Genomic DNA, 16,725 nt, shown 5'->3' with positions numbered 1-16,725 from the left:
ATTAAAGTTTCCTAATTAAGGTAATGAGGTACAGAGGTATAATTTTCAGTTTTGAAAGTTTTGAAAACCTATTTGCCCTGTCCTCTGTGACTTCCCTGAACAGTGTGCTGTACAAAGCGGTGAGCACAGAGAAACCCACATTCTGTGTGAAAGGGCAATTACATGCGAGGACACTGCAACTGTTGAGGACATTAGATTGACGTCTCTCTCTCCCTCCCTTCTCTCATCCTCAATGCCCTCGTTCACCCTCCCTCCTGAAATACCCCGGTCAGGTGCGTCTGCGCTTCAAGGAGATCCAGCGGAGCAAGGAGAAGCTGACGTCTCATGTGACGCGCGAAGAGTTCCAGGAGGCCTTTTGTGAGCTGTGCACACGGCCAGACGTCTACTTCCTGCTGGTGCAGCTGTCCAAGGACCGCGAATGCCTGGACCCCCAGGACCTGCGCCTCTTCCTGGAGACGGAGCAGGGGCTGTCCCTGGCCACCACCGAGGGCTGCCTGGAGCTGCTGCGGCGATACGAGCCCTCTGCCCAGGGCAAGGAGAGGGGGCTGCTGGGTCTTGACGGCTTCGCCCGGTACCTGCAGTCGGCCGAGTGCCAGCTGCTTGATCCAGAGCACCTCGGAGTGTGCCAGGTCATGAACATGCCCCTGTCCCACTACTACATCAGGTCAGTTTAGCATTTCACATTTTAGCTTTGGCTAGTATAGTAAGCGATTTATTTTTTACATATAACAATATCTAATTTAGTTGCACTTTCCCTGAGAAATAAAAGTCTTCTTCCATTCATTGTTAAAGTCACTGTTCAGTTATTTGTGCTATGCATGAGTCTGTATAACTGAATGCTGTTGATTCTTCCCTCAGTGCCTCGTATCGTTCCTATCTGATTGACGACCAGGTACATGGGAAGGCAGACCTGGGGGGGCTGACCAAAGCCCTGCAGGCCGGCTGCCGATGCCTGGAGCTGGGAGTGACCGACGGCCCAGAAGGGGAGCCTCTCCTGGGGGTAGACCACGGCCCCGAAGCTACCCGCCACCACCACCATCACCACCACCATCACCACCACCATGGTCCTGTCACTATCCGCTCTGCTCTGGAGGTGGTGAATAAATATGCCTTTCTGACCTCCCCGTATCCTCTGCTGTTGTACCTGTGCCAGCGGTGCTCCCCAGGCCAGCAGCGCACACTGGCACAGCACCTGAAGAAGGTGCTGGGCACTCGTCTCTACACCCCGGAGGCCTTCCCCGTCAGCCTGGGGGGGCGGGCCACGACCCTCCCCTCCCCTGAGCAGCTGAAGGGACGCATCGTCCTGGTAGGGAAGAAGCTCCTCGCGGAGGAGGCTGGCTCTGAAGGGGAGGTGTCTGAGGAGGATGAGGAGATCGGAGGGGGAGGGCCCCTGGCAGGGCGGCGAATGACCATTCCCGGTGAGGAGGAACTGGGCGTGGTCCTAGTGGTGCCGCCGCCACCTCAGCCCAGGAGGCTCCGCCTCCGCCGGGAGCTGTCGGACCTGGTGGGCATCGCCCGCACGGGCAGCCGCGGCTTCTACGCCCAGAGAGCGAGCCAGAAACAGGCCCAGCAGCAGTCTCCGCCCAGCAGCCCCGCCTCTCCCGGCACGCCCATGCCTCCCGAGCCGCCCTATTGGACGCTGTGCTCCCTCGGCGAAGGGGAAGCCGGGAGGCTGACCGCCGAGAGCCCAGAGGAGCTGGTCGTGTTCACCAAGCGCACCCTGACCCGCGTGCGTCCCAGCTCGGTCCGACTGGACTCCAGCAACCCCAACCCCCTAGGGTACTGGAAGGGAGGGGTCCAACTGGTGGCCTTGAACCAGCAGACCCCCGGGGCCATGCTGGACCTCCACAGGGCTCGCTTCACCCAGAACGGAGGCTGTGGTTACGTGCTCCGCCCAGCCGTGATGAGGGAGGAGGTGTCATATTTTAGCGCCAACACACTGGGCTGTGTGCCAGGTGTACCGCCTCAAACCCTACGCGTTAAGGTATGTACATATACATTGTGTCTACTGTTTTGCATTCCTGTGTATTTTCAGCGTTTCAATTTAATTGTTGTCCCCCAATACTACAGTCTAAAAGCTTTAGAAGCATCTTAACCACTTAAGCCGTACAGTATGTACTTTGTCGCGTCATAGTAATCTCATAACTCACAGACTGTGTGTGAGAGAGAGGATTTACCGCGAAACATTGGTGTGGTGTGGACTGGGCTTAAGATCACGTTATGATGCTGTTATGATGAGTTCCATAAATGTGCGTTTTCACAACTTGCTTGGTTTAAATGTACATTTCCAATTTGCTCTGCATTCTACTGTGCAGGTCATCAGTGCCCACAACCTACCCAAACCTCAGGGAGCCGGAGCAAAGGGAGAGGTCATCGACCCCTACGTGGTTCTGGAGCTACACGGAGTGCCGTCCGACTGTGCCGAGCAGCGAACCCGCACAGCTGCACAGAACCAGGATGACCCGCTATTTGACGAGACCTTTGAATTTCAGGTAGGGTCTTTGGTGTACAGAAAGATTATTTATTGAAAACTAAATGGAATTTGTCGTTTTTGTTCCAAGATTAACAAGGATAACAAGGTCAAACTCATAATCTTATTTATTCATAGAGACAATGAGAAAAGTGCATTTGATCAATAAATAGGTTCCCCAACAGTGTAAGGAGGGAGCAGGTGCTTCTGACAAGCTGCTCTCCTTGGTATGTGGCCATTCTTTGAACCGGCAAAGGTCACTGTTTTCCACTCTGTGTTCTTGTTCATTTGTGCCAAAATAAACTCCAGTGTCTCCTCAGCTGTGAATTCTACCACATTTTCAATGGGATAGAATAATGTATTATTTGTTCATGATTGCCAAATTTACGTATTTTCGTTTGGCAATGACTTGAGTCTTCAAGTATTCTAGTACACACCAGGACAGGAGTGTTCAAACTTTTCACCGCCTTTCTCCCAATTTAGTCATTATAAATTCCCTGATTTCCCCACACACTTGTGTAATCTTGTCACTGCTGACCCCTACTGGTTGGCCTGGTATTGAAACCACATGCCTCCTCCCATACACATGGAATTGCCTGCAGCTTCTTTTCGCATGCCAGTGAGGAGCCTCACCTGGAGGACATAGCACATGCAGAGGAACACCCTATTGCTATTTTAGAACGGTATCAAAACATATGCACACAATGTACATACACAGAGACACATAGTAAATAGATATGTATACACACATACCGCACAGTGCACACAAATATAAGGTTACAATTAGAAGTCGGAACCAAGCACACAGCAATGTACCAATGTACAGGTATAACCAATGTATTTATTTCTTCATACTATTGCTGCTATTATTGATTATTCTATGTCATTGTTTATTATTACTCTTATTCTGTATTATTTCTTTGTTGTTGTTGTTACAAGGCTGTATTGATGAACCAAAACCGAATAATACTTCTCACCGACTAAATTGAATAAGCGAGGGAGAGACTCATCATGATGAGTGAGGGAAACTGATGGAGAATGGGAGGAGGGATATACACTCTGATTGAAATTAAACCCATTCACCTCTGCAACCTGTTTATAGTCTCCTGTTCGTCAGTCACTCCTGCTCTGTTATTCATTTGGGTCTTCTTCTCTAATGGGTATCGATTTAGTAACAATATTGCTTCTGATTGGACTCAATTAAGGCCATCGATCTTCAAGCTCTCATGAATATGCTGATTACGCATACATACGCTGTATCAGTTGACTGCAGTGAGGTGGAACCTGCTTTCCTTGCTACTAGCGAACCGTTTTGTATTAGTGAAGCTGAGCCGTAATGACAAGCTGTCACGACCAACACGGCGTGTCCTCTGACTGTAGGTCATGTCAAATGTCTGCATGTGTGCAGCTTAGAGTTGGCACAAGTCCTCAATGAAGACAAAAGACTTCTTTGTGGGTGTGAAACAAAACCGTAAATCTCATTTCCTTTTCAGTTATTTTGTCAGGCTTCTCTGGCCTTTATTGATAGTTCACAGTGTAGAGCAGTGGTTCCCAAACCTTTTAGCTCGAGACCCAAAAGAGGAATTTGATGTCTCCTCGGGTCCCAAACTTGTGAAAATAGCAGATCTACATTGAGACGCGTTGTGAGCTTGTAGATGTGCTATTTTCACTACTTCTTAAAGTTTTTTTCTAATTCATGGAATTTCTTTGATATTTTATTTTATGAAATTGTTTTGAAAATGTTTTGAATTCGTTTTTAATTTATGAAAAATATGACATTTTTTTTGAAACTTTTTGAAGAAAAAAAATAAACTTTTTTTTGTAGGAAATGTAAAAAGGTATATTTACTCGTGACCCATAAAAATCGGTCAGCGACCCACAAATGGGTCCCGACCCAGTGTTTGGGAAACAGTCGTGTAGAGAGACAGGAAACGGGGAGAGAGAGAGTTGTGGAGTGACATGTAAGTGGTCGGTAAGGAACCCGGGATTCATTGTCAGGCATCAGAGCCTGAGTGGTACACACCTCTTTCAATGCCAGAATAAATAAATAAATAAACATTGTCTACCGTCCCCTTGCCAGCAAAAACGAGCGATTTTACTGTACCTTTGAAAAATCATGGAATATTCTCTGTGACCTCCGTGTACTCTTCTTCGGTGGTGCTTGGTTCATTCACAGGCGTCCTTGGCAGTGTGGGCGTTTGGACAAAAAAGTCGTCATAGTCGTCCTTGGCAGTGAATGAGTAGTTAACTACTCGGCTATCGGCGCCCCACATTTTCATTTTCATAATGTGCTATGGTGGTCCTTTGTCAAGAGGGAGGTTAATGAGCTTGAACTTGAAAACAGTGTGCATTGTTTTCTTCTATGCTGACATAAACTGTCCGTCTGCAATATTAAACTGCTGATGAAACTAAATACAGTAAACGGTGTCACAGTCACACCAAACCCATCTATACACTTCTGTACTTTTGGAGATAGTTCTAGATGTAATTACAGTCAAGTCAATAATACCTGCTTTTTTCAGGTAACCTGTTTACACAGCAACAATTATATCAACAGAAATTTGAGGCAAGGAGGAATGCATGACCAGAGGTTTAAGAGAGGAAAGGAACCAGAGGGGGGAGGGGAGAGGAGAGGAGAGGAGAGGAGAGGAGAGGAGAGGAGAGGAGAGGAGAGGAGAGGAGAGGAGAAGGGAGGGGTGCAGGTCTGCTTGTCTCATTAGCTGTGGGACCTGCAACCTACAGACTAGAAGTGGACTGGACGACAGTATGGCATGACCCCCCCATCCAACACCACACACACACACACACACACACACACACACACACACACACACACACACACACACACACACACACACACACACACACACACACACACACACACACACACACACACACACACACACTTGCACTGTATGCCTGCATGTACGCGCATGAACACAAACACACACACACACACACACACACACACACACACACACACACACACACACACACACACACACACACACACACACACACACACACACGGCTAGCCATGATGTTTGGTTAAGTGTGTGTATCGGTGATCTTATATGTCTTAATCACTGGCTTCCAGGTCCAGGACACTCAGCCAAGCTCAGACACCGGATAGCCACGCCATCACATACACACACTTACAGTACAATGTTGAACTGTAATTATCTCTGTTAGCACTGCTGAAAACCGCTGCTGCATGTCTGTCTAGACACTTACACTTAAGCCTGATTTATACTTTGCTGTGTGTGACGCATTGTGCGCTTGTAGATCTGCTATTTTCGCTGTGCGACACCATCTTATGACGGAGTATTAATGAAGCATTACAGCTCTTATATTAGGTTTCTGCTTGAAGTCCAATGGCAGGCGTTCTGTCTGAGCCACGGCACCCTCGCCTTGTCTGCAGTGTTGTTCAGAAGAAGTGTGTTCAGCTCGAAATAACATGTCAAAACCGTCATTCTATCTCGGTCTTGGCCTTTGTCAAATGAAATACAAAACCAGATGGAGAGAGGAGTGAGAGAGAAAGAAAGAAAGAGAAAGAGAGATTGCTGGAGATGTCTGTCTGGCTTCTCGATGCATGAAACCCCAAACACTCTCCTCTGTGCTCAGTCCTCTCTCACAGCTTAATGGAAATGCACGGCTCTCACTATGACACACGCACGCACACACACACACACGCGCACTCACGCACGCACGCACGCAGTCACGCACGCACATGCGCACTCACACACGCACGCAGTCGCGCACACGCGCACACAAGCACAAACAGACACACATTTCTTCATATTAGCACAGCTCAGCACTCGAGGGGCAGCCTGAACTTACTTTGCTCAGTTTGACATGCTCCCTGCTTCTGCATCCATTACTACCAGCTCCCCCCAATCCCCCCGCCGCCACCCCAAGACTTTATTCACTCACTCCTTGTGTCTTTGTGTTTCACTTTTGTCGCGTGGCTCTGTCAGAAGCTAGACCGAGAGAGAGGATCAGCGGGTACTCTGAGAATGGGTACTGCATAATCGGGTGGGGCATGCATTCCCAAATTGCATTGTTCCCGACTTGCATCATTCCCGACTAGGCCGGTGCCCAACAGGCACGGTCTAGTCTACTGTATCTTTAATGTGGACGACAGTTGTATGGTAGTGGGTACCGCACTGGGTACTCCGACAACGGGTGCAACGGGTACTCTGACGACAAGTACAGTGGGTGTGGCATAAATGGGTGGGGCATGCATTCACAACTTGCATCATTCCCAACCTGCATCGTTCCCGGGTAGGCCGGTGCCCGCAGGTACCGCACTGGATACTCAGTACAGGTATTGCATACCTGGGTGGGGCATGCATTCCCAACTTGTATCATTCCTGATGTACATCATTCCTGACTTGCGTGGTCCCCGAGTAGGCTGGTGCATGACACGTACACTTCACCATATCTGCTGCTATCTTACAGATTGATGCTTAGTACTTATTGTACCTCTCTTGTCTAATCACATGCTGTACAGAATCTTCTATGTCCAGGTACTTTGTCCAAAATCCTGCGTTTATCGCTTAATGTAGCCCCGCCACTGAAGCGGCAACATGTGCTAAAGCAATTTCCTTATATGAACCTTATAAAAAAATCTGAAACACACAGTAAAATCATCTATTTATTTAAGAGTAGGCCCTAGAGGGTCCATTTGGCTAAATGTTTACATGCACAGTTGCAAGGAAATCTCAATCCGTACCCCTATGTTTAACCCTGTTCTTCACATGGAAGAAGCTGGAGAGCTATGGAAAAAGAGAGGGTGAGAGAAAGAGAGGAGGTTAAATACCAACAGACAGACACAGACAGACAGACAGACAGACAGACAGACAGACAGACAGATAAGCACTGCTGTATTGTCATCCTTCAAAAGGTCTAAAATAGGCTAGCAAGATTAAGCAGATGTGAAACAACACGCACGCCACGCACGTGCGTGGATGTACGTAAACAGCCACTCGACCTCAGGGAGTCAAAGTCTGTTGCTGGTTTGTTTTCCTTCCTGCCACTTGGAGCCTCAAGACCTCAAACTCATATTGCTTCATTATAGCATGCAGTTCTACACACACACACACACACACACACACACACACACACACACACACACACACACACACACACACACACACACACACACACACACACACACACACACACACACACACACACAGCTCTGTCCCGGGGCAGGTGTATACGTATTCTTTGCAGGACGTGATAGATAGTCAGCCTTCCCCACTCTCTGTCCTGCCATTGCTTTCTTTTCCATAAACACTGCACACAAATCCATCACACTATTCTCTGTGTGTGTGTGTGTGTGTGTGTGTGTGTGTGTGTGTGTGTGTGTGTGTGTGTGTGTGTGTGTGTGTGTGTGTGTGTGTGTGTGTGTGTGTGTGTGTGTGTGTGTGTGTGTGTGTGTGTGTGTGTGTGTGTGTGTGTGTGTGTGTGTGTCTCTGTGTCTCTGTGTCTACATTATGTGCAGAGGAGGAGAGCCAGATAGAAAGATGTTTGAGCTGGTAATATATTTCTGTCAATTGGTTCTCTCCTCCAAATGAATACGTTGTTAAGTTGATCGTGTCCATTTAACTCTAAAAGAGTGGCTCAGAAATTAACTTTGGATACTTAGTCTCTCTCTCTCTCTCTCTCTCTCTCTCTCTCTCTCTCTCTCTCTCTCTCTGTGTGTGCTATCGTTCCTGCTTTTTTTCTTTCTTTCTGGTTTAGCAGCTATTCCAGAAGCTGTGAGGACCAGTTTAATATTTCAACCAGCGTGTCCACTCTCCAGTGCAATAGGTTTCCAATGCTCCCAATGCATTTAGCCAGAGGTGACCCTGAATGTGTTTATAAATTATCCTTTAATAACAGGAAATATTCCTCTTGAACGGCGTGGCCAAGTGCCATGATTAATTGACCGTCTCCCACCACATAAACAGCTAATGAAGTGCATCTTTACTGTGCCCAGTGCCTTGATTCCCAGAGAGGGAGAGAGACTAGTGGATGACTTATGACTCTGAATCCACAGCGTATTAATAATGCAGTGCGACACATTTACACGCTGTCTGAGCTTACTTAGGTCCGCACTTCCTCTGTCCTCTCAGGTGACAACCATTAAATATTAAAAGTTGGTATAATTAAACAACTATTTCATTGAGTCGATGCAGTCCAAGGCCCATTGTCTTGAGATGTAAATAAAAGATGCCTGGTTTTAGGAGAATTAACCACGAAAGTGGTTTGTTGTGTTTGTTTTGACAATCTGAAGCCATGCTGTATACATTAGAAGCGTACATTGAAGTGTTGGTTCAAATATGAGGATTTTTTTATACCCTCTGATTATGTCGCAGATAATCTTTGAAAATAGCCGATCTGTGAGCATGTAGATCTGCTATTTTGGCCAATTTATTTGTTTAAGATTTAGAACATTTTTAAAAATTTTCACCTATTGTATAATTAATTAATTTAAAGTTAAATATACACATATACTTATTACCATACTATTATATTTTATACTTTTTTCCTCTCATCTGCAGTATTGATTTTTCTGTTTTCCTCAACACTCTGGATCACTATCGTTCTATGTGAGAGTAATGCACCAAGTCAAACAGATTCTGATTCTGATCATAATTATTTAGCACGATAGTGGTTTCCATGTATTAATTTAGGAGTCAGGGGGCTGGCAGCACTGATTTTGGAGAGTTTGGATATTTATTAGTCTGTTCTCACTGTCTCCAGGTGAACATGCCGGAGCTGGCCCTGCTGCGCTTTGTGGTATTGGACGACGACTACATCGGCGATGACTTCATCGGCCAGTACAGCGTGGCCTTCGAGTGCCTTCAGCCCGGCTACCGCAACGTGCCCCTGCTGGACCTGGCGGGGGACCCCTTACCCCACGCCAGCCTGTTTGTCCACGTGGCGGTCACCAACCGCCGAGGCGGGGGAAAAGCCCAGCGGCGGGGGCTGTCGGTCAGGAGGGTGGGGAGGCGTGGGAGGGAGTACGTCACGCTGAGGCACACAGGCATCAAGGTGGTGGACGAGACCTTCAAGATGGCCAGCAGTCCGCTGAAGGAGGCTGCCGACGTGCGGGAAGAAGCTCAGGTGAGCTTTTAAGTGTTGTGACCCATTTGGGGTGTTATAATGGGTATATTGGCCTTTGATTTGTTTGTTTTTTAACCTTTTTACAATTTTCTTTTTTTATATTTTCAACAACAACTACATTCCACATATGTCTTCTCCCCCCCCCAATCTACAAGCTCACAATGTGTCACTATTTTTAAACAATTCATAATCTTGAGCTACAAAAGGTTTTCAACCCCTGGTCTAACAACAGCATAAAGGTCACATATCTCTCCATGAGATGGGGGCTAAACCTTAAAGGATACATACTGTACCGTACCTGTAAGTGCTGGGGGTTATTTGAACCTCATCATCCAAACATTGTTCAGATTCGTATAGTTATCACAACGGCAGTAAACTACATTTAAATAAATGCTCTTGCCAAATACGGGATTCCCCTCATAAAATATTTTCTAAGACTATATTTCCAGTGCAAGAGAACAATGGAGTGAAATATGATGAAACTGAAACTATGCGATATCATTCTTGATATTCAATCTAATTCTTATTATAGACAATTCCATAGCGTCCAACAAAATGGGTACACAGTGTCTTTGCTGGGTTTGGTGTCAGGAGGCTGCTGTATTTTTAGGCTGTTGACAAGACGTCTGGTCAGAATCTAGATTGCATGACTATGCTGAAATCAGACTACCTGCAACTTCTCAGAGAGAGAGAGAGAGAGAGAGGGGGAAAGAGAGAGAGAAAGAGAGAGAGAGAGAAAAGATGAGAGTAGAAGGGGAGGATTATACAGCATCTATAAATACCAACAAAGAGAGAGAGTGAACCTGGGCAGAGCAAGGGCCAGCTTATCTCTGTATACACACAATTTCACTCAGTTTCTCACACACACACTGCACACACGCACAAACAGTCGCTCACAAACATCTCTTCAATGTCCCTGCTTCAATCTCACTGTCCTTTCTCTCTGATGTCAAGTTGTCAACTAGCTCTCCTTCTCTCTCTCTCTCTCTCTCCTTCTGTCTGGCCATCGTCTGCTTCTCTGCCATGTGTCCAGCTGTGGTCTCATCTGCCACATGCAGTCCCTTATTATTCATCATGTCTGGCATGGACACACACACACACACACACACACACACACACACACACACACACACACACACACACACACACACACACACACACACACACACACACACACACACACACACACACACACACACACACACACACACACACACACACACACACACACACACACACAATTTGTAATCATCACCGGTCCATTTGGGACTCTGCCAGGTGACAAATAGCCTCCAATACTCGAGAGTGTAAAAACACTCTTGGGGTTAAATTAACACTGGGGATTTTTCTGCTTAAATGTCAGTGCCAGAACAACAGCTAAGATCAACAAGTTCCTCAACTGATTTAGTTTCGCGTTACAGCCAGAAGAACCAGTACATCAGACAAACATTGCCCACCTGTTCAAGCACATAGCGTCCCTATTCTGAAGAGTTGGTGTCGAGGGAAAAAAGGAGAAGGCCTAGTATAGATCCCTGGGGGACTCGGTTCAACGATGTATGCAGGGTTTAAGTGGTTAAGTTATTCATTAATCATGGCCGTGAAGACACCTTGGAAGAAACGTTTCTGCAGCAAGCAACCCAGTAGTTTAAAGAACCGGGGAGGTGGTTGACAAAATGATGACGTTGGACCATCAATAGTTATCATACCATTCATTTACATGGCATATTTGAGAGCCTGTAGCAGTCTTTGGAGTCATCGTAGCTTTTCATCAAGATATGATTCTTCTATTTCTGATCTAATTTGAGCGTACAGGTTCTCTTGTTATCGACTACCCTCAGCCATTAAAGGTCTCTGTGGAAGGTGAGAACATCAGTTTCATTCATGAGCCAATGAGAATTGCTGGTGGTGGGGGGGGAGTGTAACGCATGATTTATACTTAGTTACTCACTGAAAATAGCCAATCAACAAGCTTGGAGACACGATGCGCAAAGTATAAATCAGGCTAAAATACTGTGCGTAATCCCTTTTTTTTTTTTTTTTTTTTTTTGATTGGAGCTCAAATTCGCTCACGTTTCCTTTTTACTTCTGCCTCCGTTAACACACCACATCTGACCATCTGAGCCCGAGACCTGATACCCAGGTCTCCTCTTCTTCCTTTCTCACTCCCTTTCCGTTTATCACTACCCCTGTATCTCTCTTTCTTCCAGAGTGCCACCGTTGCTTTCAAAGAGCAGTGTGGGCTCCCCCCGGTGGCCAAGCTGAAGCAGTGCATCCAGAGTCTGTCCACACGGCTGCAGAGCCCCGAGGGTACCATGGGAGCCAGCATGGTGTTGAGAGATGGCTACCCAAGTCTGGAGCCCCTGGTCAGCCTCACAGAGCCCACACGCAAACTACTGACCGCCTATGACACGGTCAGTATGGGAACCCAAGGGAGGATGCCTACATTTTTGTATGTATTATACTGCTATACAGTATAGAGAACTGCAAGAGAACTCAGTTCTCTGCTGTGTGCCAGCTGTGTTTCTTCCCACTCTTACTGCATGAAATCAGGCTTGCTCTCAACCACCTGCTCACAGTCCTCTGCCTCCTACACACACACCCACACACCCACCCACACACACACACACACACACACACACACACACACACACACACACTTTTACATCCATCACTCAGTGTTAATTTATGTGGGTGGTGATAATGTGTCTGTCCGTGCCTGTGATGTGTTTTTGCGCGTATGCGCAGGGTTTATCACTCAGCGTTACCCCAGCAGGTCAGTTGTTCTGTTACCTCCTTCATACTCTCTGGACACACACACACACACGCACGCGCGAGCACACACACACACACACACACACACACACACACACACACACACACACACACACACACACACACACACACACACAGACACACACACAGGTTAGTCATCCCACATTCTCCCACATTCATCCCTCCTCCCTCTAGTAGTGGGAGGGGAGACATTTATGTATCTGGTTTTACTGGAAGAATGAGAAGATTGTAGCTGGTTTTACTGGAAGAATGAGAAGATTGTAGCTGGTTTTACTGGAAGAATGAGAAGATTGTAGCTGGTTCTACTGGACGAATGAGAAGATTGTAGCTGGTTCTACTGGACGAATGAGAAGATTGTAGCTGGTTCTACTGGACGAATGAGAAGATTGTAGCTGGTCTTACTGGAACAATGAGAGGATTGAAGCTGGTCTTTACTGGGAGGAGAGAGAAGATTGTAGCTTGTCTTCCACCCTCCATTCTATTTATTTCAGTTCTCTTGTAATCATTTACTTACTTAATTACTTGGTCAACCGTCAATTGATTTCCATTCTCATCACATTCCCAGTAAAATGGCAACTGGCATATATTATTATAAGACACATAAGGTAATGAATTATACATACTATGAAAAGTAAGATTTTCTATCTCTTATACAATGTTCAATTTTTCTGTCTACATTCTTTCATCCACCTGAATGTGTCTCCATCCCTAATCTTCCTTGTGTCCACCTGTCTATCTTGTCTGTCCTTCTGCCTGTCACTCCAGATGATCGCAGCCCAGAAGCAGCTGATAGAGAGTGCGGATGCTGTTCAGGAGAGGATTGCACAAGTGCAGAAAGAAGGTGAGAGAAGAGGGGATGGATGGATGGATGCATGCCTTGATATTAGGTTTTATATATTACATGAAAGAAGTTTTGATTCTCCCCATTTAGGCTCAGTGCACAAAATCCAAACATTTCACTAAATTCAAGTTACATTTAGTCATATAAAAACTCACACTGTTGACACTTTATCCCTGCTAACGGTGGGGATCTAAGAATGGAAACTCTAAGGATGGCAATGTAAGTCAGTACAGTATGTTCGTCCATGACTTTGGTCCCAAACAATATCTCAAAAACGACCAGCTGCATTACAATGGAATTTGCTGTGCACCTTCATGCTCCCTGGAGGATGGACTCTACTGATTTCAGTGGTACTATGGTCTTTCCTCTAGTGCCACCCTTAGACTAAAATGATCCACTTGCACACAAGAGATCTCAAACTCCAGTGGGCTGATTACCATGAACCTTGAAGAGCACATTCATGCTCCCCGAAGGATGAACCTTAACAATTGCAGTGAACCCATGATGACCCTTCCTTGTTTTGCACATCTACATTATTTCAACAAAGCCTTCAAAGGAGCAGATGTATCATAAATAAAGTGCATGCTGTAGTCCCTTCGACCTCATTAGCACAGGTCTCTTGCTAACTGGGAGTGTATTTGTGGTCATCAGGCATGGACTTCCATGAGGAGCTGCCTCGTCTTGGGGAGAAGGAGGGCCTAAAAGGACGCAAGCAGTGTAAAGCCCTGGAGAGCTTCACCTGGAACATCACTGTGCTGAAGGTACTGGAGAGCATACAGAAAATACAGGAACACACACGCACGCGCGCGCGCGCACGCACGCACGCACGCACGCACGCACGCACCCACCCACCCACCCACCCACCCACCCACCCACACACACACACACACACACACACACACACACAACACACACACACACACACACACACACACACACACACACACACACTCACCCACCTGTCTTCCCTCTAACCGCTGCAGGGTCAGTGTGATTTGCTGCGAGGAGCTAAGATGGATTCCCTGGACGCTCTCAGGCAGCTGGCTCTGGCCTGCGAGGCCTGCGGGTTCACCTCCTCCTCCTCGTCCACCACCACCTCCTCCGCAGCTGAGCTGCACTACACCTCCCACCCGCCCGGTCGCAGGGGCAGCGCGCACGGAAACGGCCGCATCTGACACTGACACACACAAACACACCCACACGTTCTCTCCTGGAACACGTCCAGAGACAGAAGGGAGGAGAGTGAGTGTTGAGGAGAAGGCAAGAGAGGAGTTGTACTCTCGCGTAGTCAGACGATCAGATATCTAAGCCTAATGATAAATCTTTGGAAATCTTAAATTCAATGTAGTGGCTAAGCAGAGAAAACATCGTCTGGCTACGCAAGACTAGTGTTAGAGTAGGCTTGACTAGAGCTGTGAACCTTTCACACTCTTACTGGGTGTTGACCAGTGAAAGGTCCATCCTGCCAACAGGCTTCTTTTTCTGTGATGGACAAAAAAACAAAAACAATAACCAAACAAACAACAAAACTAATGACGTTTGAACTTTCAATGTCTCTGCATCATCTCTTTCGGCAAAATGATGCAGATTTAACATTTTAACTCAGCGGGTGACCTTGTGAGATGAAAAACAGGAACCACAGATACCAGATAAACTTGTGACAGCCAGCCTGGCGAGAAACTGACATTTGCGGTCATGTTGGCGTTCCTCTACCCTTTCATTACACTGGCAGAGGACTGGTGTGTATGTGTTTATGAGTGTGTACAGTATATGTGTGCATCTGTGTTCGAGATCTCCTCCTGTTATATTTTATTGTAAAGCACTGCTCTTCTCTTTCCATCTGCAGCACTGTACACAAACTGTGCATAATTATGTCATAATTTACAACGATTCACGATGCCTGAGGCTACATGGGGGCCCACAGTATTAATGTCAGCGTCAGTATGTGCTATGAGGGGCCCGGTATCATGTCTTTTTATGGGGCCCAAAATTGCAATGGCGCTCCACATAGTAAAAACAGTAGTACCATGTCCATCTCTGTACACACACACACACGCACACACACACACACACACACACACACACACACACACACACACACACACACACACACACACACACACACACACACACACACACACACACACACACACACACACACACACACACACCACACAGGGGTGGAAAGTATGCACAAATACTCTACAGATTTACATATTTTATTCCTAGTAGTTTGTTTTTGTATTATTTCCATTTTAATTAGAAAATGAACCCTTCTTGCCTACATTTTACAATGTAACAGTTATTTGGGATTTTACCCACCACAGCAGACACCGTAGCTTAATATGAGCTAGATTTGAGATCGATATACTGCAATATTAATAAGCTACATTATACTTAATATTCTTGACTGAGTAAAAGTAATACTCTACAGTAGTACCTTGTCCACCTCTGTACACACACACACACACACACACACACACACACACACACACACACACACACACACACACACACACACACACACACACACACACACACACACACACACACACACTCACGCGCACAAGCCCTGCTTCATGTTTTTTTTAGCAAATTTTGACCCAATTACAGTATTGTTTCGAATACCCACTGCAATTAGCAGACACACTTTACGTGGCCCTTGTTATCTCAACCACCGATGACCTTTGACTTGGTCCGGACCGGTAACGTGTATCCAGATGAATGGATACTGGGGGACAGGAGAAGAGAGGTGGTAACTGGAGAGCTTGTTGACGTGTTTGTTGTTGTGGTACTTGTTAAAGGTCGTACTAGTACTACTACCACTACACAGTAAAATCCTTTGTATTAATCACTTAAGGAGTAAAAGGAGTAGTTCACCCAAAATGACCGGGTCATCTGTCAATAGGAGACTCTAGAGTAGGAGACTCTGTCATCAAATAATTGGCTTAGGAATGCAACAAAAGCTAAAAGATCTCCATGAATTCAAGGCTTCATGGGGTGAGTCATTGATAGCAAATAAGAATTGTTTTTTTGTGAACTACTCCTTTGAGCCCTAAAGTTAAAAAAAACTCACAATGTTGTGGACTTGTAGATGTGCTATTTTCGCAATTTCCGAAAATGTTTATTGGGGAAAATAAATAAATATATGATGACATAATGGCAACTGACAAAAGAGCTTGACCAGCTTGGTCAATTTAACTGAGTCCCTGACTCCATTGGGATACATTTGAAAATTCTCACAGTTAAATTACACAAACACTAAGGATTTTACTGTGTACTGTACCTACTGTACAGTAGGAGCCATGGGGATCATCACATAGCCCCCATATATGATGATTACACATATGGACAGGGGATGTTCAGTGTTCTTTCAGTGCTTTATAATTCTAGAATTATAAAGATTTTGACCATGTGTACTATTTTAGATTTAGCAATGAATGACAATATTGCTAGGCTACGACGAGGGACTCTATGAGACTGCTTTACAGAATGTGTACTGACT

At 46.1% G+C, this 16,725-nt stretch overlaps 1 protein-coding gene across 1 annotated transcript in view; it reads left to right on the top strand.

The window, feature by feature from the left end:
* The window catches only part of plcl1 (phospholipase C like 1), a 91,510-nt gene extending 75,777 nt beyond the window's left edge, over positions 1 to 15,733 (top strand). The window contains exons 5-12 of the mRNA XM_080412296.1: positions 273 to 664; positions 859 to 1,984; positions 2,316 to 2,492; positions 9,224 to 9,586; positions 11,794 to 11,997; positions 13,145 to 13,220; positions 13,872 to 13,981; positions 14,204 to 15,733. Coding sequence (XP_080268422.1) covers positions 273 to 664; positions 859 to 1,984; positions 2,316 to 2,492; positions 9,224 to 9,586; positions 11,794 to 11,997; positions 13,145 to 13,220; positions 13,872 to 13,981; positions 14,204 to 14,395 — 2,640 coding nt within the window. The 3' untranslated portion in view covers positions 14,396 to 15,733. The remainder of the gene's footprint in view (positions 1 to 272; positions 665 to 858; positions 1,985 to 2,315; positions 2,493 to 9,223; positions 9,587 to 11,793; positions 11,998 to 13,144; positions 13,221 to 13,871; positions 13,982 to 14,203) is intronic.
* The last annotated feature ends 992 nt before the right edge of the window (positions 15,734 to 16,725 follow it).

This window comes from Gymnoscopelus braueri, assembly GCF_963280865.1.
Source record: "Gymnoscopelus braueri genome assembly, chromosome: 18".
NCBI lineage: Eukaryota > Metazoa > Chordata > Actinopteri > Myctophiformes > Myctophidae > Gymnoscopelus > Gymnoscopelus braueri.
The sequence above is the reverse complement of the archived record's forward strand: the minus strand, read 5'-3'. Positions and strand labels throughout refer to the sequence as shown.